Genomic DNA, 24,678 nt, shown 5'->3' with positions numbered 1-24,678 from the left:
GATATTGGTCAGTCACAAGCACTTTCCTCTCCTGGTTTTTGTTCTTGCAAGGCAGTTATTTCTGTCATAATTACAGGGCTTTCTGAAGACTTGGGACATCATTCTTTCTACTTTCTAATTTGGAAAGAAATAAGTGAGCATTTGATGATTTGAATTTTCAAGAATTGCAATGGAGTGTTATTCACATTTGTAAGGGGGTATAAATAGGCACAAAAAAAGGTACTGAATATGAAGCTTGTGCATAAATTTTGTAGTAGGGTTTGTTATGTGGAAAACCATGAGTGGGAAATTTTAAAAGGAAAGGGATGTAAGGGCACCATCATATATTTAGTACCTATAATGTGCTACATTTTACATGGGTTATCTCATTTAATCTTCATAAAAACCTTACATGGAGGATATTAATATTTCAGTTTTACATATGAGGAAAAACTGAGGCTCAGAGATTTTAAATTATTCCAATAAAATTATTTGGCTCGTGAATGATAAAGTTGAGATTGGAACCCAGAAGTGCCACATTAAAGAAAATTACACACAAACGGAACATTTTAACCAATATTTCGCTGGAATATTATATAGCATATGTATTATAAATCACCATAATTTGTCTCTTTACAGTTAGTTGGATCATACAGATCCTGTCATTTAAGATCATTCATAGCCATTTGGCCTATAAAACTTGAGGTCACTATTATTAATAAACTGCTTAAAATGTGTTTGTCACTGTTGAAGTTGTGAATTTGAGCATGTATGATATAGCCCTTCCTTGATAAGTGCACATTAATGTTTGTTTCTCCATTCATATATTCGTTTGTGCAATCATTTTACTAATCCAGGAAGCAATAAGCATTTATCGAGTACCTATGTTATTTCAGGCACTGTGATATCAGTATTAACAATACTTTCATTCATTGTTCCATGGAATTTACATTGTAGTTTGGGAAAATGGAGAATAAGTTAGATAAATGCAATAGATTGTGTTAGTTATGGTAATGAAGGTATATGGTCTGATACTTCAGCAATATAAGAAGTTCACATGTACAAATATATAATTCTCTTCATTTCTAGAACTGACTTTACTCATCTGAGCCTATAGCTCAGAGAACTAAGGAAGATACTTAGATGATATTTGGAATGTGGTGGGTTATTTCTGGTGGTCATAATGACTAGGGTCACTAATGGCATTTAGTAATCTGGGACGAGGACTGCTAAATGTCCTGTGTTAAACAGGACAATGCTGCCCAGTGAAGAATTGGCCCACCCAAAATGTCAAGACTGCCTTTGTTGAGAAACACTGACTGACCTGGCTCATGGCAGACAATTTCATCTTGGTCTTCTAGGCAAATCCAATATTATCCAGTAATTTAAAATCCAGGATTATTAACCCTTTCTCAGTCGGTTCATATCTCTTAGATTCTGTCCATCTTTTCCATGGTACTAATTCTAATGACCTGAGGGTCTTATTATATCATAATCTTTGTCTTTTTGAGAATAGGGTCAGTGTTTCCAGGTCTCTCTTTCATTTTATATTGTAGTACACTATCTATTGATATGTCAGTCATAGGCACTGTCCAGTAGTTTTGTGCTGTTATGTTACACTCAATTTCATGTAGTTCTGTGGCATGGGTAATCCCACAGAAATGTAAACCTTTGCCTGTCTGCCATTTCTTTGCCATTCCAGGTAGTCTCTTGGCAAGTTATCCACTTTTCTAACTACTGTGTCTTTCTCTAAGCCCATTGGAAGTGTAAAGGATTCCCTCAACACTGTTCATAAGCCTGTGGGATATTGGCAAGGATGGGTATTCTTGGTTCCTTCTGTTTAACTGCATTCTGCTGCACCCTAGCTCGTGCTTTTAAAAAGGTATCTTTGTTTTTGGGGTTTTTTTCATTCTTTTTTGATGTTATTTTCCCAAAGCACGAGTCCTCTACTTCTGAAAGTTCACAACTGTGCTAGTTTGCTAGGGCTGCTGCAAGAAAATACCACTAACTGGGTGGCTTAAACAAAGGGAGTTTATTGTGTCACAATTCCAGAGGCTAGAAGGCTGAGATGGAGGTGGTGATAGGGTTGGTTTCTTCTGAGGACTGTGAGGAAGAGATCTGTTCCGTGTCTCTCTCCTTGGTTTATAGATGGTTGTCTTTATGTTCGCATGGTATTCTCCCTGTAAGCATGCTGTGTCCAAATTGCCCATTTTATAAATTCACCAGTCCTCGTGGATTAGGATCCCACCCTAATGACTTCATCTTAACTTGTATATCTCTGTAGAGGCCCTATCGCCAAATGATGTCATATTCTGAAGTAATAAGCATTAAGACTTCTTATGTATTTGGGGGAGATACAATTCAACCCATGGCACCAGTTAATATTCTTTTTTCCTCTATTTTTTTTAATACAGAAGAAGCTCTACTCAAAGTTAAAAGATCCCAATCCAACACCTAAAAAATTTATGTAAAGTAAAAGGAGAGAAAGAAAAAGCCCCTATTTCCATCCAACTCTCATCCCCAACTTGACTGTTACTTTTCCATGACAGTCAGTACATAAAGACTATCTCATTTTTAAAATTTATTTATTTTTAAAATTTATTTTTGGCTGCGTTGTGTCTTCGTTGCTGTGCGCTGGCTTTCTCTAGTTGTGGTGAGCGGGGGCTACTCTTCGTTGCGGTGTGCGGGCTTCTCATTGCGGTGGCTTCTCTTGTTGCAGAGCAGGGGCTCTAGGCGCATGGGCTTCAGTAGTTGTGGCTCGTGGGCTCTAGAGTGCAGGCTCAGTAGTGTGGCACACGTGCTTAGTTGCTCCGCGGCATGTGGGATCTTCCCCGACCAGGGCTCGAACCTGTGTCCCCTGCATTGGCAGGCGGATTCTTAACCAGTGCACCACCAGTGAAGCCCCTATCTCATTCTTTTTAACAGCATGAATTGCATTAGGTTTTATGGTTATACTGCGGTTTAACCATTCCTCTTCTTCCTGATGAACATTCAGGTTGTTTTCAACTTTCGGCTATTACAAAGTATACAGAGATAATTCTTGTATACACCTCTTTGCATATGTGGGTTTTTTTGGTAGGATAAATTTTTTAAATTGCATATACTGAGTCCAAGGAAATGAACACTTAAAAATTTTAAAGATATTGTTAAATTAGCCTACCAATTTATGCTACCATCAGCAGGATATGGGAGAAGGTTCCTCTTTTCTCTAAGCCCTCTCCACCACTGAATGATGTCAGTTTTAAAAAAAACCAAAAATACTTTGCCTGTACCATAGAATAAGAATATCTCATTCTTTAATTTTTATTTTGTCACTAGTGATACTTAGTATCTCTTTATTTATTGGCTATTTTATTTAATTTTCTGTGAATTTATCTCTGTGAGTTCTCTGCCTGTTTTTCCTTGGAGGTACTTGTATTTTTCTTATTACTTTATTGAAGCTCTTTATATGTTATGGATTTTAGCCCTTTGTCCATTATATATAGCACAAATATTTTATCCAGTGCGATATTTTATTTTTTATGCTATTGTAAATGGAATTGTTTTTGTAATTTCCTTTTTAGATTGTTCATTATTAGTATGTATAGAAATACAACTGATTTTTGTCTATTGACTTTGTATCCTGCAACTTTGCTGAATTCATTTATTAGTTCTAACACATTTTTTTGTTGAATCTTTAGGGTTTTCCACATACTAGATCACATAATCTGCAAACAGAGATAATTTTACTTCTTCCTTTCCAATTCGAATGCCTTTTATTATTATTATTTTTCTTGCCTAATTACTCTGACTAGAATTTCCAGTACCATGTTGAATAGAAGAGGTGAAGGCAGGCATCCTTGCCTTGTTCCTGATCTCAGAGGAAAAGCTTTCAGTATTTTACCTTTGAGTATGATGTTTGCTGTGGGTTTTTCATATGTGGCTTTTACTATGATGTGGTAGTTTCCTTCTACTTGTAGTTTTTTTTATTGTTTTTATTATGAAAGAGTGCATTTTGTCAAATGCTTTTTTTGCGTCAATTGATATGATCACATGTTTTTTCCCCTTCATCCTGTTAATGTGTATTATATTGATTTTTTTTCTTTTTTAAAAATCTATTTATTTTACTTGTTTATCTTTGGCTATGTTGGGTCTTCATTGCTGCGCGCGGGCTTTCTCCAGCTGCGGCGAGCAGGGGCCACTCTCTGTTGAGGTGCTTAGGCTTCCCGTTACAGTGGCCTCTCCTGTTGCAGAGCACAGGCTCTAGGCGCGTGGACCTCAGTAGTTGTGGCACATGGGCTCAGCAGTTGTGGCTCGTGGGCTCTAGAGCGCAGGCTCAGTAGTTGTGGCGCACGGGCTTAGTTGCTCCGTGGCATGTGGGATCTTCCCAGACCAAGGATCAAACGTGTCCCCTGCATTGGCAGGTGGATTCCCAACCACTGCGCCACCAGAGAAGCCCTCTATTGATTTTTTATGTTGAACCATCCCAAATTTATTCTTGGTCCCCTCTATTTTTCCCCCACGTTGCAGCCATGCAGATCTGATCATGTCTTTTTCTTTGATTAAAACATTTAAGTGATTTCCCATTGCTCTGTTAAAAAGACCAAAACTGTTAATACAACCTAGAGAACCTTTGTTTGGTCTGGCCTCGTCTCATTGCTTGCATCCCTTAACTCTCAGGGTCTCTAGCCACATTAACCCTTTTTAGTTTCTTGAAAGAGCCATGTTCTAACTCTGATGGCACCCTGGCACATGGTATTTCTTCTGCTTACTCTTGTTTCTCTCCTTGGTACCATTTTATGCATAGAAAACTTACCCATACTTCAGATTTTATCTCTGTCATTTCCTAAATAAAATCTTCCCTGACCCTGCCAATCTAGGTAAAACCTAGATTACATGATCTTATTTTACCATGTACTTCTTTTGAAGCAAGTAATTTTACACTCACTTGTGTTATTATTTGATTTTAGATTATAACCTCTGTAGACTGTAAATTCCACAAAAGCAAGGGCCATATCTGTTCTGTTCACTGCTACACCCAATAGGGTAGCCCAGTGCCCAGTACATAATCAAAGCTCAAATATTTGTGGAATAAGTGAGTGAATGAAGGCTTCTTGGTTTTACTTCTTGATTAGAAAGGTTATTGAAGGATTTCAATATTAACAATTCAATTTAATTTTTAGGAAGTTCTGTCATTTGGCATTTGTGTGAAAGATGAATTGGACAGACACATCTGAAGGTTAGGAGGACAGATAATAGATTTTGATGATCTTCTAGGCCTCATATAATAAAGGCTTGAATAAAGGCAGCAGCATAGGATGGAGAGGAAGAGGTGGGGTTTGGGGAGAACCATTTAAGAGAGAGAACAACAGAACTTAGTGACTGACTGGATGTGGTCATAGTGATGGAGAAGGAAAAATCAAAGTCTCAAAATGATACATGAATAGTATGAGACAGCATTACATAGTGGTTAAGAACAGAGCCTTTGGAGACTTTTTATGTAACCTACTAGCTGTATGACAGAGCAGTTTTTCTTCACCTTTGTTTATTTAACTCTGTTAATTATAAATGAATGCCTTCATAGAATTTATGAGGCTGAATAGGATAATACATGTATGTAAAGTGCCTAGTATTCATACAGTTTGCTGTGAACTTGAGCAAGTCTTTTAACCATCCAAATTTAATTTCCTCTGATAGAAAATAAGGATAATATATCCCCTGTTCTCCCTGTAGCACAGAGTTACTTTGAAAATGTGAAGCCTCTGAAAAATGTAAATGTTAGCTAGGTATATTAATTACATCTAGTAGAAGAAGAGATAGATGATTGCTCTCACTTTGTCTTTAATAGGACCTCATCTCTTGTTTCATCTTTGTAAGATATAGGATACATACTGTCCATAAAAACTGGATTAGTAAAATTTACACTACTGGGAACACCTTTCTGCCTGTATGGAGCTCTCTGTGATAAGGGACTAATGAGTTCTCAAGAAGATAAATCTTAACAGGGAGCTAAGGCGATCCTTGTTGCCTGGTATGGAAGGAAGAAGAAAGTAAGATTGTCGGGAACTGACCCTGGAAAGGGGAAATAAGGTGCTGGAAATTGGCATGGCCAATTTTTGGTTGTCTGCTCTGATTCCCTGTAGCTGGGGCTGTGCATTTTTTATGATTGAGTTGTGTATTTTGATCTTTCCTGGCCTTCATAGCAAACCAGTGAAAGCAGATGGTATGATTATTATTCTGCACATAAGGACAGTAAAAAAAACAGAAGTTAAAGCCCAGAATTCCCAGTCTTTGTTTATTTCACCTGCTATATTGCCTCTTCAAACAGAAATAGCAGATGTTACTGTTCTAAACGCCCATGTTATGTGATATTGTGTACAGGAATTTTGCCTAAGGGCAGCTTAGATATTTTTCCCCTGCTATGTATTTGGTGTGTAATCTTGGCTGAGATTTTTGTTCTCAGCCAGCAATTTCACTTTCCTTATTTTTGACAGACATGTTAATCTCTTTCTTGCTTTTGAATTGGGTCTTGTACCCAGCTTCCTCAATTGCATTTTCCTGTGAAGTTTTTAGTGTTGTATTAGTACTGTTCCCTGTCTCTCAGTGTTGGTCAGTATTGGTTTACTTCCTTTATACTGTGATCCTAAGTAAATTTAGTATATTCTTTTTCCTGCAGGTTTTCTGTGCTTCCTGCTGTAGCTTGAAATGTAAACTGTTATACATGGATAGAAAGGAAGCTAGAGTATGTGTAATCTGCCATTCAGTGCTAATGAATGGTAAGTATTAAAACAGGTTGAATTCACAGTTATTGAGACGGAACAAGAGAATTCCAATGAAGAGACTACTGTTTTTTCCTTCCTTGCTCTACAAGTTGCTCACCTTCTCAAATGTCATAACTTTACCTGAAAATTTTAAAAATACCTTAGCATTTCAGAATTCCTGTGCCTAATTTAATGAATAAATGCTAAAGTCAGGTAAGTTTTGTAGGAAAAAAGGAAATTCTTGTGGAAATCTGGTGCTCTGTGGCTGTTAATGTTCTTGTGAAATGACTGGACTGGGAGTGGGGAGGGGGCTATTGACCACTGAGATGATGAAATATTAAAATTGGGCTGAGGTTTTCCTTTTAAGGGAAGCTTTCTCTTTCTAGGGAATATCTTAATAATTTAGAACACATTCTTATTGACACTTTGGTTCACTCATCTTGTTAAAAATAAATATTTTAGCATCTCGAATCACATAGAAAATTGCATTTTTCTGTCACTTATCATCTTAATACTACTTAGATTTGTCATAAGGGTAATAGTTTTTAATTTACTTATGTAGTAAAAGAATATGGCCAGGAGAAGGTAAATATAGCTTAGCCAGTGTTCACCTTTTGCAGGACTGGAAATAAATCCAAGGGCATTTTAGTTAAAACAAAACTCCCCAAACAGACAACCCCCGCCCCCCAGAGTATTCTTGTAAAGAGATACAATAAAATTGATTAGGCTGTATAGTATTTTCTCTTTGAGTGCATCTTTGTACAGTTGCCAGAACAGTTACTAATAGACATAAAATGTTGAACTTAGACACCACTGCTGCTTGTGCCAGGATAATGTGTGTCCTGGAGGCTGAAACTTATCTGCTCAAGGCCCCTCCTGCTCTGTGTGTCTGCATTGCTCATAGTGATGTTTTCCTGTTGCTTCCTTATTAACCTATTGCATGTCATTTAATCTGATCTGTTCTAATTTCCTATGGTCCACCCAATTTCCTCCCATTTCTGAATTCTTATAATTTTGATCAAATATGAATTCATTCTCTTTACTCTTAAGGGTCATTTTTCAGATGGTGGTTATTTCACTCAGTGATGATTTCGTTTTTGGATATTTATCCACAGATAAGAGCATGCTGCTTAATTTCAATACCTGATACCTCTTTTATTTGTTGAGGTCTTCCAACTTGATGGCTTTTTTTTTTTTTTAACTTGGCGTAGCTAAAGATGAAGGAAATGGCAGAGGATTCATATGGAATACTTACTTTTTATTAAGCCAAGGATGCCCTTAACAAGGGGATCCTAAAATAATCTACTTTTTGTGGTTTTTCCAACGTCTTTTCCTCTCGCATGGCTTAGCCTGGTCTTTTACTGAATATTTGATTTGATGCTTTTCAGTGTTCCCTATCCCTTTTCCCCTTTCTCCTTTTCTCTTCCTTCCCTCTTCCTGCCAGTGCTTTCAAAGGAACATAGCCGTTGTTTCTAGCTTTGTGCAGAAACACTCCTGCAGTTTGGAGGCAATAAGTATTCAAAATCTTATGGATCATTCTTTGATGTAGAATGAGATTTTTAAAAAGATGCTCCAAAAATTGGGTGGTTTCTATTCCTGGGCATGTGATATTACCTGAACCCAGAAGATAAAATTTATATCTTTCATTTCTGTAGTATCTTTCATCCTATTTACTTTAAAAACAATAGTTGATATGTCAGTATTTAGTTAGTAAAATTATAGAGTATACAGAACCTTAACACATTTGTGATCATTCATATTGGTTGATGGCACTTATGTGATATTGGCACATTTTCATGTTCAAATGGGTCCTGTGCTTTTGAGACACACCAAAGATGTGAAATGGTTGTTTTTGATGGATACTTTTACACAGGGTAATGATTGCACAAAAGCAAAATTCACGGAAATGTTGAGATGTGTTCTCCTGAGCTTTAGGCTTCAGAATTTTTAAAATGAGATTTTACCTCAACTAAGAAGAGCCTAAAAACCTAGAAATGAATCAAAAGATGTCATATAGTGGAGTTATGTTATTTTAGCCCCTGATTTTGATTTTTGACAGAATTTTATAAAATGCATTGAATATTAAACCTGCCCTACCCACCAGGAATGTCTAAATGCTATCCCAGTTGCAAGTCCTTAATAAATTTAATGTTGTTTTACTCCCTCTTAAGGGAGTATATGGTCCCCTTTAAAGAAGCTAGGGGCCTAGTCATTAACCTCAGACTGATCCGCTATCAGTCTATATCAGAAGTATCATGCAATTCTTATTTGTTGCTTCCAAATAGCTTACTTAACTACATGGTCTCCTTTATTGAATAAAATCACCTATCTCCTTAATACCTTCACTAGCTGGAAGAGAGACATACTATGAGTGTTAATTAGGAGGAACTACATTATTTATCCAGTATTGTGGAGGTCTTGATGTCCATATTTTGCAATCCATTCACATTGATTGTGTCTGTATTTGCTTTAGCTCAAGCCTGGGAGAACATGATGAGTGCCTCAAGCCAGAGCCCTAACCCTAACAATCCTGCTGAATACTGTTCTACTATCCCTCCCTTGCAGCAAGCTCAGGCCTCAGGAGCCCTGAGCTCTCCACCTCCCACTGTGATGGTACCTGTGGGAGTTTTAAAGCACCCTGGAGCAGAAGGTAGGGGATCATGTGCTATTCTCTCTCTTTTTCCTCACCAAGTTCCTCTGAAAAGGTGCTGATGTGATTTTACATCACAAGTCTTTAACACACTGCAGATAAGTCCCTTTGGGTGGTTCTTAAAGTGGAAGAACAAGGTGAGAAATGTGTTGAGACTATTTCTGGGCAAGTAAAGAAGAATATTGTGTTGCCTGATATTTTGGAGGCACCTCTAAAAATATGCCAGTACCCTCTCCAACTTAAGAATGGAGTAATTACTTTGCTTTTATTTGAAAAGAGTTGCAGAATTTGAAATCAGCCTGCAAAATCCTAGCCTCATGCCTACCTTAGTGTTCTTTGCAGGAATTTAGTAAGTGATGAAAATAAGAATTCTTTTTTCTGACCAGCCCATTCTAGTATTGCCTTTTGGAATATATATTGCCATTTTCTCTTTTCATTTTTAATCTGTCCCTGTAAAAATATGAAAATACTGTGTTAGGTACACAGACATTTATAAAATCCAGAACTTTAATTCTGATTATATCATATGATAGGTAGAAAATCATAGGCTCAACTTATTTTAGTTTATTATATCTTTATGATTATGATATTGTCAGATGAAAGGCACTTTGTAAGTTCAGGGGATTATCAATAGTAAAAATAACAAATATTTCCTTAAAATGATCTGTCAAGAAGTCTCCCCTGATAATTAAACTCTGTCTTCTTTCATTAATTTTGTATCTTTTTGTCTAGCAATATTCCTTTCCCCTTGTAAAATAGCCCTCCCCTTTTGAAGATCAAAAACTTCTATTGACATTATCATACTCTTCTGAGCTCAGGCTTTCGTTCTTAAAATCTTTATTCTCTTTACTTCATTTGTTGTTTTTGTTGTTCTTCCCTGGTCTCTCTTGTTTTGGCCGTTTGAATTGATTTTCAAAACTGGATTTAAAGAGATCATTTCATCAGACTCAGTTTTCCAGCTTTTCCCCATCCTTTTACTAAAATGCAGACTACTGCATTTCACTATCTGCACTGCCGGATCAGTCTTTTTCTTCTTCAGTTACACTTTAGCCAAAGATCTGGTCAGTTTGCTTCCCAATTCTTACATATCTGTGCCAACTCTTCTTTTATTAATTAATAATTCTTCAACATTCTTCAGGGCATCTTTTGCCTTTTAAAAATACCATATCACTTTTCTAGATATTTTATTCCTACAGAAACCTCATACTTTTAGGAGCTGTGGATGTCTATTTCTAGATATTTTTTCCAGGCTATTAGTTTATTTCCTAGGCACTTCAAACACCTTCCCTAGTTTCTCTGTTAGTGATATGGGACAGAGTATGTGACATAATCATAGGCATATTTAATGCTTTAAAGCGAAGTGTTTTAAATCTTTACATATAAATTACAGAAGTAAGGAGTATATTTAAATGTGTATTTTTATTAATTTATAACCACTTTTATACAGTTACAATTATATTTAGAGTATAAAATGCTAAATAGTGATTTTTTTGTACATCTGAGATTGGTGACCTTCTCTTCTTGATGTTAGAAACTCTATCAATGTCACAGTGTTACCTGTTTTATTTTTCTGGCTCCTCAAGTGGCTCAGCCCAGAGAGCAGAGGCGAGTTTGGTTTGCTGATGGGATCTTGCCTAATGGAGAAGTTGCTGATGCAGCCAAATTAACCATGAATGGAACTTCCTCTGCAGGAACCCTGGCTGTGTCACATGACCCAGTCAAGCCAGTAACAACCAGTCCCCTATCAGCAGAGGTAAGAAAACAAAAGAGCAACTAAAGTTGAGTACTTACTTTACTCAGCACTGTTCTGCCTCTGTCTTGTCTTTTTCTAAGTTGACTGACCTTTCTTTGGAATGCCATAGACTTCAGATACAGCTTAGTGCATGTGTGTGTATGTGTGTGTGCATTCTTGTGTGTGTGTCTAGGGGTAAAATAAATGTGGCAAAACCAGTTGTTCTTGTTTGTTCTATATTTGGAAGTTTTTTCAGGAGAAAGATCCTTATAAAGGTTGTTCTCAGGTGAGCTCAGTCTACTACTGTAGCTAGAGGCTGTGCTAGAGCGAATCCTGGTCCCTTGATACCTTGGTTTTCAAAGCATATTCCCCAGGTTCTGTGGTAGCTGCCAGGGAGTTGCCATGGTGAGGAAGGGCCAGGAAATATGAATGTGGCTGAGGAATCCTTCTATTCCTTTGTCTTCAACCCAAGCGTCTCTACTTTTTTCTGGTCTGCCTGTTGTGTTTCCAAATAAGACTTTTTAAAAGGATTCTAAAGCTTAAAAATAAATCACTGACTTAATGGATGGTAGACTCATAATTTATGTAAGGAAACTAGCTCGTGCTGTGATGTCACATTTACTTTGTCTCTATAGGCTACACTGGTCACAGTTTGGGGGCTAATTTTCAGAAGGGTCAAATACTAGCTACATTTTTTTGAGTCTGTGAAAGAATAGAGCCACCTAGGACCATAATTGGAAAGTATACATGTAGGATCGTTTATACAGTGGGTCCCTTTCTTATTGCTGTTTGCCCCATTGAATATGGTGGTCAAGATTATAATAAGGTGATTAGTTCCAACTAAGTATGTGTGTCTGGCTTTTTTTTTAAATAAAATAAGAGGATCAGAGTTTGGATAAAGTTTTTACTTTTGAAGTTTTCATGGTTACTGTTTATTTACATTTATGTTCAGTAATATTTTTCTAGAAATTTACATAATTTGCGGATTTGGTTATAATTGAAATTGTGCATTATTAAGATTAGATTTATTGACATACAGAGATAAATTTCCTGTTTGGTGAAGGTACATTAAACCATGTTACTGTCTTTAAATATGTCTAAGTCTGTTTTGGGGGATTTTTCTGTGGCCGCAGAGGACAGCAGCCAGAACTGTATGACTTGTTCTTCTTTGAATCTATACAATGACTTTGTCAAGAAAATTTCTTTTTTTCTCCAATTGTTTATGTGGAAAAATTTCAAATCCACAGAAGAGTTGCAAGAATAGTACAGTGAACCCCCATATACTCTTCACCCATATTCACCAATTGTTGCCATTTTGCCCCTACACACACACACACACACACACACACACACACACACACACACACACACTCTGTTTTTTGAGGAACCATTTGAGGATTAGTTGCACTTTATCACTTAATACTTCAGCTCATGTTTCCTAAGAACAAGTGATTTTCTTACGTAAGTACAATATAATTATATGAGAAAGAAATTTAACATATAATTCTATGTATTATCAAATATATAGTCCATATTCAGATTTCCCCAATTGTCCCATGATGTTCTTTATTCTTTCATTTATACACGTGTGTGTGTGTGTGTGTATATATAAATTTTTTTATTAAAGTCTTTTTTAAAAAATTAGGATACCATCAAGGATCACAATTGCATTTAGTTCTCATGTTTCTTTGATTTTCTTTAATTTAGAACAGTTCTCCCACTTTTTTGTCTTTCACATCATTAACATTTTGGAAGCATTTAGGCCATGTTTGGCATAAAGTCCTTAATTTCTGTTTTCTGGTTTTTTCCTCATGATTTTAGTTTCAGATTAAATATTTTTGGCAAGAATAATACTACCATAAGTGATGGTCATTTCTTAGTGGAACACATCAAGAAGTATCAGTTTGATAATTGGTTAAATTGATGTCTCCTGTGTTTCTCCACTGCAGAAGTAGCTTTTCCTCTTTGCAATTAAAAAGTAAAGTGAGGGGTGATACTTTGAGACTCTGGGTGTCCTGTTCCCCTACAATCTTTCAGTCAATGATTTTACTGTCCTTTATATATATATATATATATATATATATATATATATATATATATATATATATATATATATATATATATATATATATATATATATATATATATATATATATATATATATATATTTACTTTTTAAAGATTTCTTTATTATTTATTTTTGACTGCTTCAGGTCTTAGTTGCAACACGTGCGGTCTTCGTTGAGGCATACAGGATCTTTCGTTGTGGCCCCTGCGCTCTTTGTTGTGGTGCGCGGGCTTCTCTCTAGTTGTGGCGTGTGGGCTCCAGGGCATGTGGGCTCTGTAGTTTGCAGCACACAGGCTCTCTAGTTGAGGCGCATGAGATCAGTAGTTGTGGTGCACAGGCTTAGTTGCCCCGCGGCATGTGGGATCTTAATTCTCTGACCAGGGATCAAACCCGTGTCCCATGCATTGTAAGGCAGATTCTTTACCACTGGACCACGAGGGAAGTCCCGTGATTTTACTGTCCTTTGACAATCTTACCTAAATCAATTATAACTATAGTGTTTATACAGTGATGACTTTTTTCTTTCTACAAAACTTCGTTTACATCTCTTAAATTATATGATAGGTTCTTTTTTTAAAATTTTTATTTATTTATTTATTTATTTTGGGGGGCTGTGCTGGGTCTTCGTTGCTGTGCATGGGCTTTCTCTAGTTGCGGCGAGCGGGGGCTGCTCTTCATTGCTGTGCGCAGGCTTCTCATTGCAGTAGCTTCTCTTGTTGCAGAGCACGGGCTCTAGGATCACAGGCTTCAGTAGTTGTGGCGCGTGGGCTCAGTAGTTGTGGCGCATGGGTTCTGGAGCGCAGGCTCAGTAGTTGTGGCGCATGGGCTTAGTTCCTCCGTGGCATGTGGGATCTTCCTGGACCAGGGCTTGAACCCATGTCCCCTGCATTGGCAGGCGGATTCTTAACCACTGCACCACCAGGGAAGCCCCTATGATAGGTTCTTAAAGCATAAATGTTTTGAATGAATGAGGAAGGTCTAGTGAATTACTATTATAAGGAAACAAAGTTCAGGTCAGTTTAAGAGAAACAAACAAGTTAGTTATTTTATTTCTGTGCTCTCACATTGTTCAACACTTTATTTTAATATTTATCTGGTAAAATGAGGGAAAACAAATTCTTTAGGGCCAGAGTTGAATATATTTTTGTCATCTTTATGACCTAATAATAGAGTGCCTGGCACTTAAAAGGTGCTCAGTAAATGAAACAACTTCTTTTCATAGATGATATTTAAGTAGAAGCCAGATGACCACTTCTTACAATATCAAAAGGTAGATTTATGCATCACTAAATAACAAGTTAGAATAGGTTACTTTATTTCCTATTCTAAATCTAACTTTATTGATTTACTTCAAATCAGTAATGTTTAGCCAATACAATTTTCCACATTTCCTAATAGGACGATGTACTGAGAACACTGCAAAAATTTTAGCAAAAACCTACTAAAAACTTACAGTCCTAAATTATAGACAGTATAGACAAAAATATAAGACATAGGCATTTTTTAAAATAGTTTTAATCTTTATTCAAGTATAAAATATATATAGCAAAGTACTTAAGGAGCATTAATCTTTAGGAAACACATGATGAACATACATATATGTGTGTGTGTCTCTATATATACATATAGACACACACACCCGTGTAACCACCACCTAGATAAAGATACACAGAACATTTCTATCACTATAGAAGTTTCCTTCATGCCCTTTTTCTGTCAATACCTGCCCCCTTTCCCCCAAGGTAACCATTATTTGGACTTGTATCACCGTAGATTAGTTTTGCCTGTTTTTGAATTTCATATAAATGGAAAAATATAATATATAATGTTTTGTGTCTAGCTTCTGAAACTCTAATACTTAATGAGGTACTTCCCTGGTGGCACAGTGGTTAAGAATCTGCCTGCCAATGCAGGCGACACGGGTTTGAGCCCTGGTCCGGAAAGATCCCACATGCCGCAGAGCAGCTAAGCCTGAGCGCCAGAACTACTGAGCCTGTGCTCTAGAGCCTGTGAGCCACAGCTACTAAAGCCCGAGTGCCTAGAGTTCATGCTCCACAACAAAGAGAAGCCACTGCAATGAGAAGCCTGCGCACTGCAACAAAGAGTAACTCCTACTCATCGCAACTAGAGAAAGCCCGCGCGCAGCAACGAAGACCCAATGCAGCCAATAAATAAATAAATTTATTTTAAAAATACTTAATGAGATTTATCTGTGTTGTGTGCATCAAAAGTAAATATTTTTATTTCTGAGTAATATTTCATCATATGGCTGTACCACAATTTATCTATTTTCCTATTAATGGACATTTGGATTGTTTCCACACTTTGGCTATTTGAGTAAAGCTGCTATAAACATTTTTATACATGTTAAACAGTTTTTTTTAAATGAGAATCCTATGTATTTAAAAATTTTTTTACTTATTTTATTATTCATCTGGTTGTGCCGGGTCCTAGTTGTGACAGGCGGGCTCCCCAGCTGCGGCTCGTGGGCCCCCCAGTTGCGGCTGGCAGGCTCCCTAGTTGCGGCATGCAAACTCCCAGCTGCAGCATGCATGCGGCACCCAGCCCCCCAGTGAGGGACCAAACCAGGGCCCCTCGCATTGGGAGCACAGAGTCCCAGCCACTGTGCCACCAGGGAAGTCCCTAAACATGTTAAAAAGTTTTTATATGCTTTTCCTTTAACTTCTTAAAAGCTTTCTTTTTTAAAAATGGAAGTATTATTGATTTACAATGTTGTATTAATTTCTGGTGTACAGCAAAGTGATTCCGTTTTTTTATATATATATATATATATGTATGTATATATATATATTCTTTTTCAGATTCTTTTCCTTTATAGATTGTTACAAGATACTGAATATAGTTCCATGTACTATACTGTAGGACCTTGTTGTTTATCTATTTTATGTAAACTGGTGTGTATCTGTTAATTCCAAGCTCCTAATTTATCACCCACTCCCCACCCTTCCCCTTTGGTACACATAAGTTTGTTTTCTAAGTCTGTGAGTCTGTTTGTAAATAAGTTCATTTGTACCATTTTTTTTTTAGATTCCACATATAAGTGATATATTTGTCTTTCTCTTTCTGGCTTACTTTACTTAGTATGATAATCTCTAGGTCCATCCATGTTGCTACATATGGCATTATTTCCTTCTTTTTTATGGCTGAGTAATATTCCTCTGTGTGTGTGTGTGTGTGTGTGTGTGTGTGTGTGTGTGTACGTACCACATCTTCTTTACCCATTCATCTGTCAGTGGATGCTTAGGTTGCTTCCATGTCTTGGCTATTGTAAATAGTGCTTAAAACTTCTATTTCTTGCCTAAGAAGAATATAGAGCATCATTTTAATAGATCTTTGAGCATATTCTATTAAATTGTTAAGTGGATTTAACCCCACTCAATGTATTTTGCAACATTATACTTTATTAAGTGTAGTTAATGTGATCTTCATATTAATGCAAAGAAAAAAGAACTTGAAGTTTAATTTCATGACAAAGTACATGAAAACTCCTTCATCAAAGTTAATTATTTTATTGTGGTAAAAAAGACATAACATAAAATTTACCATTTTAATCATTTTTAATTACATTCACATTGTTGTACAACGGTCACCCCAATTCTCAAGGTTCAGAAATTATGAGATAATATTGGAAGTTTTTTTCTGTTGCCACTGCAAGTTTAAAAAATATTTTTCTTTTATGGCAAAAGAAACCTTGGTAAAGGAAGCTTTAACCCAGGTTACAAGATCTTTTCTCTCATTACTATGATTTGATGATGCCAAAAGGAGAAACTATACAATTATAAACATTTTCATAGTATAAGCCCAGTCCTTGGGAAACCACAGGTTAATGAGTATCTTGTGCTCTCTTTCAAAAAGTATGAATATGAAATTTTCACTTAAATTCCCATTTGTAGTCTTGAGTTTATTCTGCAGAAGTCTTCAATTGTGTGTAATGCTCTCTTTGCTTATTTGCTTTTCCTAGACGGATATTTCTCTATTCTCTGGAAGTATAACTCAGGTTGGAAGTCCTGTTGGCAGTGCAATGAACCTTATTCCTGAAGATGGCCTTCCTCCCATTCTCATCTCCACTGGTGTAAAAGGAGGTATGTGGACTTAGATGTTTAAACAGGGATAGTTATATATGCCAAATGTTGCCTTCTAATTAAGGGAAGGAGATAGAATTCAAGTGATAATCACCTTTCTCTTCTCCAACAAAGAAGGTGACTACTCAGTGCCATGAAAAGCATTGGTGCTGTTACTGATTGTTTTAGAGAAGATATTTATGTTTTTATATTATCATTTCCTATGTTGGAAGGATGTAATATTATTTTTAATTCCCACTGTGTATAAATGTAGCTTATTGGCAGTTCTTCATATTCCAAAGCACATAATACTCTGAAGAGTTGCTTATAGTTCTAGGATTAGCCCATATGATACAGTCAGTACATTAATTTAACTTCTTGTTTTGAAGTACAGTACACATTCAGAAATGTGTATATAGTAAGTGGAGAGCTTTGAACTTAAGTAGCAATTTTCTGTTAAAAAATATTTTTAGTGAATCCTGGTAAGACGCAAAGTTACTAATCAGTCAAAAGAATGCTTACCTTGGGCTTCCCTGGTGGCGCAGTGGTTAAGAATCCACCTGCCAATGCAGGGGACACGGCTTCGAGCCCTGGTCCGGGAAGATCCCACATGCCGCAGAGCAACTAAGCCCATGCACCGCAACTACTGAACCTGCGCTCTAGAGACCGTGAGCCACAGCTGCTGAAGCCCACGTGCCTAGAGCCCATGCTCTGCAACAAGAGAAGCCATCGCAATGAGAAGCCGGCGCACCACAACAAAGAGTAGCCCCTGCTCGCAGCAACTAGAGAAAGCCCGGGTGCAACAATGAAGACCCAATGCAGCAAAAAAGTAAATTAAAAAAAAAAAAAAAAGAATGCTTATCTTTATGCAGAAGTTTCTTGTTGATAGATCCAGATCAGCATCCAGTCAGTATATTTTCAGGAGATGATTTATCAATAATCTCTCCTCAGTTTTGTCGAGATGGTTTATCAATAATCTCTCCTCAGTTTTGTCCTCGTCTTTTACCTGGTCTCCCTGCCTTCAGTCTTTCTCTCCTTTATTTACTCTTACATACTGGTGCCAGTTATCTTTTCTTTTAAAGTATAGTTGATTTACAATGTTGTGTTAATTTCTGGTGTACAGCAAAGTGATTCAGTTATACATGTATATATATCCTTTTTGATACTATTTTCCATCATGGTTTGTTCCAGGATATTGAACATAGTTCCCTGTGCTATACAATAGGACCTGTCGTTTATCCATTCTATATATAATATCAATAGTTTGCATCTGCTAGGCCCAAACTCCCAATCCAACCCTCCCCTGCACTCTCCTCCCCCCTGGCAACCACAAGTCTGTTTTCTATGTCTGTGAGTCTGTTTCTGTTTCATAGATAAGTTCATTTGTGTCATATTTTAGATTCCACATATAAGTGATATCATACGGTATTTGTCTTTCTCTTTCTGACTTACTTGGCTTAGTATGATAATCTTTAGGTCCACCCATGTAGCTGCAAATAACATTATTTCATTCTTTTTTATGGCTTAGTAATATTCCGTTGTGTGTGTGTGTGTGTGTGTGTGTGTGTATACACACACACACACACACCACATCTTCTTTATCCATTTGTCTATCGATGGACACTTAGGTTGTTTCCATGTCTTGGCTATTGTAAATAGTGCTACTATGAACATAGGGGTGCATGTATCTTTTCAAATTATAGTTTTGCCTGGGTATATGCCCAGGAGTGGGATTGCTGGATCATATGGCAACTCTTTTTTTAGTTTTTTGAGGAACCTCCATACTGTTCTTCATAGTGGCTTCACCAGTTTACATTCCCACCAACAGTGTAGGAGGGTTCCCTTTTTTCCACACCCTCTCCAGCATTTGTTATTCATAGACTTTTAATGATGGCCATTCTGACTGGTGTGAGGTGGTACCTCATTGTGGTTTTGGTTTGCATTTCTCTACTAACTAGAGATGTTGAGCATCTTTTCATGTGCCTGTTGGCCATCTGTATGTCTTTGGAGAAATATCTCCTTAGGTCTTCTGCCCATTTTTGATTAGGTTATTTTTTTGATATTAAGCTGTTATGAGCTGTTTGTATATTTTGGAAATTAAGCCCTTGTCGGTTGCATCATTTGCAAATATTTTCTCCCAGTCCGTAGGTTTTCTTTTTGTTCTGTTTATGGTTTCCTTTGCAGTGCAAAAGCTTATAAGTTTGATTAGGCCCAGTTATCTTTTTAAACGTAGGTATTATCATAGATTGTTCTTGCTTAGAAAATTCAATGGGTTCCCAGTGCCTTCCGTATAAATTGCTTACCATGGCATACAGTGTTCCTTGTAACCTTATCTCAACTTATCTAATTTTATTTCCAACCAACACCCCGGTACTTTACAGGCATGCTACAGGTTATTTACTGTTTTCTGAATATTCACATTTCATACTTCCATGCTTTTTCTTATGCTGTGGAATAGTGGGAAGAGAATGGATTTCAGAGCTGGACCAGCCTGAGTTTTAATCTGGTAACAGTCCATTCCAGCTGTATGATCCAGTGGGCAAGTCATTTATCCTCTCTGAATATTTTTCGTAGATTTTTTTTTAAAAATTAGGTAACTATAGCTAATTAAGAGTCATTATGAATAATAAATCAGATGTCATACCTGAAAGTACATAGCAAGAAAATTGGTACAAAGTAGGCATGTAATTAATATTTTTTTAATCTTTCTTTCCTCTGTCTAGAGTAGAATGCCCTTCTATATGCTAGACTCCTTGAATAATTCCTCAACCTTTCAAAATCCATATTAATGGAAAACTTCTCTGAATCCTACCTCGGCTGTCTATGTAGTAGTGTTTTACATCCTCATTTCTGTTCAAATAGAAATTCTTATAGACTGTTACTATATTAACACATTTTTCATTGTAATTTAGATATTTATAGGTCTGATTCTTTATTCTCTATAGACCATGAATTCCTTCAGTCTGAATTCATGTTTGTGTCTTCTGCTCCTAGCATGGTGCTGGGCCTATATTAGGCTCTCAGTAGTGTTGGCTGAATGATCATACTATCAAATGCAGCTTGTGCCTCAGATAGTTCAACAATGAACTTTCACATAAAGTTAAGCCTTCTTTTGATTGTATAATGCCTTTGCTCCTTTACTAGGACCCTCTAAAAATATTCTTTTGTAAGTAAATTTGCTACTTAGGTTTCAAATTTGGGTTATTTTAATAAATCTTAAATTAATAAGAAATTAAATTGGCCTACTCTGCTGTTAAAATAAGATTTCAGGGTTCCATTTTCATTAAAAGTCACATCCATTAAATCTAATTGTCAAAACCTCTCCTACCAAGAAGCAGCAACTAGTTATCTATTGTATATTCACTTTCTTAAATCATATTACTATGTCTTAACCAGAATTTTGCTATTTTGTATTCCAGTGGAAAAACTTAATTAAAAAAATTTTTTCAAAGTCACTTAGTATTTCTCTTTTCAGTAAATATTTTCATTGATAGTGTATACATTTCCAAAATACATTTTGGTTTCTATTGGTCAGTGGGAAATCGTGTTATTTTGTACTGAACTCTTTCTTGACTTATACTTAGAGGAATTGTTTCATAAAACCAGTCGCTTATGATACTTTTATTGTCTGGGTGCATTTTTTAAAGTTTGATTTTTTTTTAATGGTAAAAAATCTCAACAGTACAAAAGCATATAGAGTAAAAAGTAGGATTCCCCTCTGCTTCAACCCCTAGACATCCTTTCTAGAGGTAACTAGTATATTATCACTTACTTGTATATCATGGATTATTTTAAATGTTGGTCTTAGAACATGTAATATGTGAAATTCTTATTATGATAGTTGGAGGATTTTTGTTAAATCAAAGGGTTGTTTTTAGACTGCAGCCTAAACCATTGCGTGGAGAAGTCTATAAATAGGATAACCATGTTATCATCCAGACTGGACTGGAGCACTTTTAAGAGTGAAAGGGGCACTATTAATATGCCACTCGGATAGCAGATATAAACCTGTGTTCACCCTGTGAAACCTGTATACAAATCAATTGCTTATCTCTTTCCTGTGAATAATAAGGCCATTCCTCCAACAGATTTCTGTCTTGATTTGTCTCTTTAACCAATGGCTTACATTGTTTTCTCCCCTTACAGACTATGCTGTAGAAGAGAAACCATCACAGATTTCAGTAATGCAGCAATTGGAGGATGGTGGCCCTGACCCACTTGTATTTGTTTTAAATGCAAATTTGTTGTCAATGGTTAAAATTGTAAATTGTAAGTTGGAAATTTGTTTTTTTAAATTAAAATGAGATACTGAGTCATTAAATTCATTACACGCAAGTATTTTTATGTAGAGCCACATCTTAATGAAAACTGGGTACGGAAGAAGTTGGTTTGTATAAAATTATATATCCCCAAGGACAACTGTTGGACTGATTGAGACTTGCTTTTAGTCAAAGGGTGAGATAGGTGAATTCTCCATGGAGGAAAGCCAAACGAAACTTGAACTCATCTGAGTTAAGTTCTTTCTGAGATGGGTATGCTAAGTCACAACTCACCACCAGAATAACTGGAGGTGGATAAATTATCCAGGGGGGTCAATTTACATGCTAGGTTTAAATCCCAGAAACCTTAATCATGGTGCAAAACCTTATTTGGGAGAAGTGTTAACTAACACATAGTAAAACTTCAGGACATCACAATTTAGGATTCAGAAGAAACTTCTCAGTTCTTGGTGCTAGCTTCTTAGGTATCAGAATAAGAGAGAGGATAGTAACCTAGAATCTTGAATCCAGTATGGTATTGGAAAATAGAGAATGCATTTATACTGGATGAATGTTAATAGGCAGAGTTTTGGAGAGAGGAAGGAAGCATTGGGGAACAGTCCTCCAGTTCCCATTATGTATTTCTTTTACGTTGTCCTTGGAAACCAGAAACACCAATATGCTAAATTCTTCAGAGGTTCTGTATAAATGAAATGCAGGTTTCTGGTTTGTTTGCTAATCACACCCTTGTATGTTTGGCCAGCTGCTAATGCTTGCCACCTTTCCTTCTAGGATCATATTTTAAAATAATTTGCTGGAAATTTCAATTTACCGTATCTAGTTTATAAGTTATGCTTAGAAAATAGCTAACCTAGAGTTCCTTAAGTGTGCACCATCTTAATATAGTTGGATTGGCACCTCTTGTTTAGGTATATAAAGAAACAATTCACAGAATGAAAGAAAGGAATCTTTTATTAGTGTTGATTTACATCATGATATCCATAATTTTATTTGAACCCTTTTTCAGTTCCATTGGGGATCTTGTTGTGTTGGCATACAAATAATAAAAATATCAATTATTTGATATTTGATATTTGATATTTGATAAAAATCAATTATCAATTATTATTTTTGAACTACGTATAGCTTGTGCTGTTGTGACTCTACATAGCCTTAAAGTGAAGAAGTAGAAGTAATTAGTCCAGAAAAGCCATCTGTTTCACTGCTTTTTACCAGATGAAGTCAAGTAAAGTCCTGTTGCTGATTATCTAGAATTTTCTCCCAGGAAAACTATAATTTAAATAGCTAGACTCTTTTAGTCACAGGTTAAATTTAATAAGTATATATCAAAATATATTTTCTTTAGGCCATAGCCTGAATCCAAGGCTATAATAATTGCTTTTCTTGTTTTTCTTGTTTCTAGTTTTAATTATTTCCCTTAGTAAAGTGATTTAATTATACACACACACACACACACACACACATACACACACACACACAGGTGGGGGAATATATCCTTTAATCATTATAGCTGAGGATGCATAGTTTGGTTTAATTTATTTCATTGTTAATGGAATGTTGTTTCTTTTAATACACCTTTTTATAATAGAAGTTAAAAGTTTTTAGTGCACTTTCTTTCACTATTACTTCTTTTACTTCCCTTCCAGTTGTTTTTCTAAGTGTTTGCTTAGAGCAAGAGGCATTGGTATGCTTTATTTTCTGCAATAGTCCTTTGGCTCAGTGCAGTGACAGTTCACAGCAGAATTATACAGACTCAGTGTGATCTATTTTATTCTTTGGTGTATTATAACAAAGATGTCTGTGCATTTCTTAAGGGTAAGGATTGAAAAGAATGTCTTCATTTCTTTTTATTTCATCTACAGATGTGAACAGGAAGTGCTGGTGTTTCACAACCAAGGGAATGCATGCAGTGGGTCAGTCTGAGATAGTCATTCTTCTACAGTGTCTACCAGATGAAAAATGCTTGCCGAAGGATATCTTTAACCATTTTGTGCAGCTTTATCGGGATGCTCTGGCAGGTGGGGATACTTTCTGACTTAGTCTGCACCCTTTACAGATGATAAAAAATTTTGGACTCAGATAGTCTTAAATTTGGAAACCTGGCATTGGACTTTGGTAGTATTGGCAAGTTAGAACTTGGCATGGTTTTTGGAAGTTATAACTTTTAATACTTTATGTGAAACGTTGTTACTATTTCATAATGGCTAGAATCAGAGTTGTAAGATAATCCATTGACCATGATGTAAGAATATTTTCCTTTGAGTGGTCTAGGGGATATAGTATTGGTATCCGGTAGAAGGAAGCATAATGACAACTTACTACTTCAGTTAACAATATTTATATAATCATAATGTAAATATTCATTTAATTTTCAAGTTTCAAAAACCATTAACATGGACAACTTTTTTATGGTTTCAAAATAAATTGTAAATGTTGTTACCTGTAACAATGTAAAAGTAAATGCATAGCTATTAGAAGTTGGAAAAGACTAAGGATACTAATATAAAGACATACTATTAAAAGCTGAGAGAGAATTAAGTGTATTATTTGACATTACAAAGTTAACCTTCCGCAGATTTAATAGAGGAGGTAAGAAGTAGTGTAATTGAGCTAAGTGCTCATTTATCATGATAAAAAGTCAAAAAATAATATCTGTAGTTGATAAATAGGGAAAGTGTAGTATAAGAACTAAAGCAAGTGAATAATAAATGAGATTATCCCTGAGAAACAAGGCTGGGGTGGGGTGAGTGTAGCCAAGGTGTTACAATTATTTTCATATGTTATTTGATAATGTTTTAATAAATATATTAAAATAATAAATTATTCATACTTTCTGAATGCAGGTAATTCCCCTTGTGGGATTCTATGCCAAAGAAATTATCTGAAATGTAAAATACACTTTGTACATGAAAGTGTTTATTATAGTATTACTTAAATTTAACACAAAAATTTAGAGGCAACCTGAATGCCCAGTTATAGGAAAAAAGTTTAAGTGTGTTATATTTTTTAGATGAATGCATTTTTTTAGAATATTTTTTAGCTATTAAAAGTAGTATTTTTATGGAAAATGCTCTTGAAATAAGTACAAAAGCATGATACAAAGTTTCATCTTTAATGTGGTTATGGCTTATGCATAAAAGATTATGC

At 35.9% G+C, this 24,678-nt stretch overlaps 1 protein-coding gene across 2 annotated transcripts in view; it reads left to right on the top strand.

Annotated features, from left to right (window-relative positions):
* Positions 1 to 24,678, top strand: part of ZFYVE9 (zinc finger FYVE-type containing 9) — a 185,438-nt gene that overhangs the window by 96,472 nt on the left and 64,288 nt on the right. Inside the window, exons 5-10 of one of the 2 annotated variants that reach the window (XM_082834094.1) lie at positions 6,635 to 6,734; positions 9,193 to 9,369; positions 10,953 to 11,122; positions 17,152 to 17,272; positions 21,398 to 21,520; positions 23,394 to 23,549. In XM_082834094.1, the coding sequence (XP_082690220.1) occupies positions 6,635 to 6,734; positions 9,193 to 9,369; positions 10,953 to 11,122; positions 17,152 to 17,272; positions 21,398 to 21,520; positions 23,394 to 23,549 (847 nt within the window). The remainder of the gene's footprint in view (positions 1 to 6,634; positions 6,735 to 9,192; positions 9,370 to 10,952; positions 11,123 to 17,151; positions 17,273 to 21,397; positions 21,521 to 23,393; positions 23,550 to 24,678) is intronic. The other variant, XM_082834095.1, reaches the window with a different exon arrangement.

This window comes from Leucopleurus acutus (assembly GCF_964270905.1).
Source record: "Leucopleurus acutus genome assembly, chromosome: 2".
NCBI lineage: Eukaryota > Metazoa > Chordata > Mammalia > Artiodactyla > Delphinidae > Leucopleurus > Leucopleurus acutus.
The sequence above is the reverse complement of the archived record's forward strand: the minus strand, read 5'-3'. Positions and strand labels throughout refer to the sequence as shown.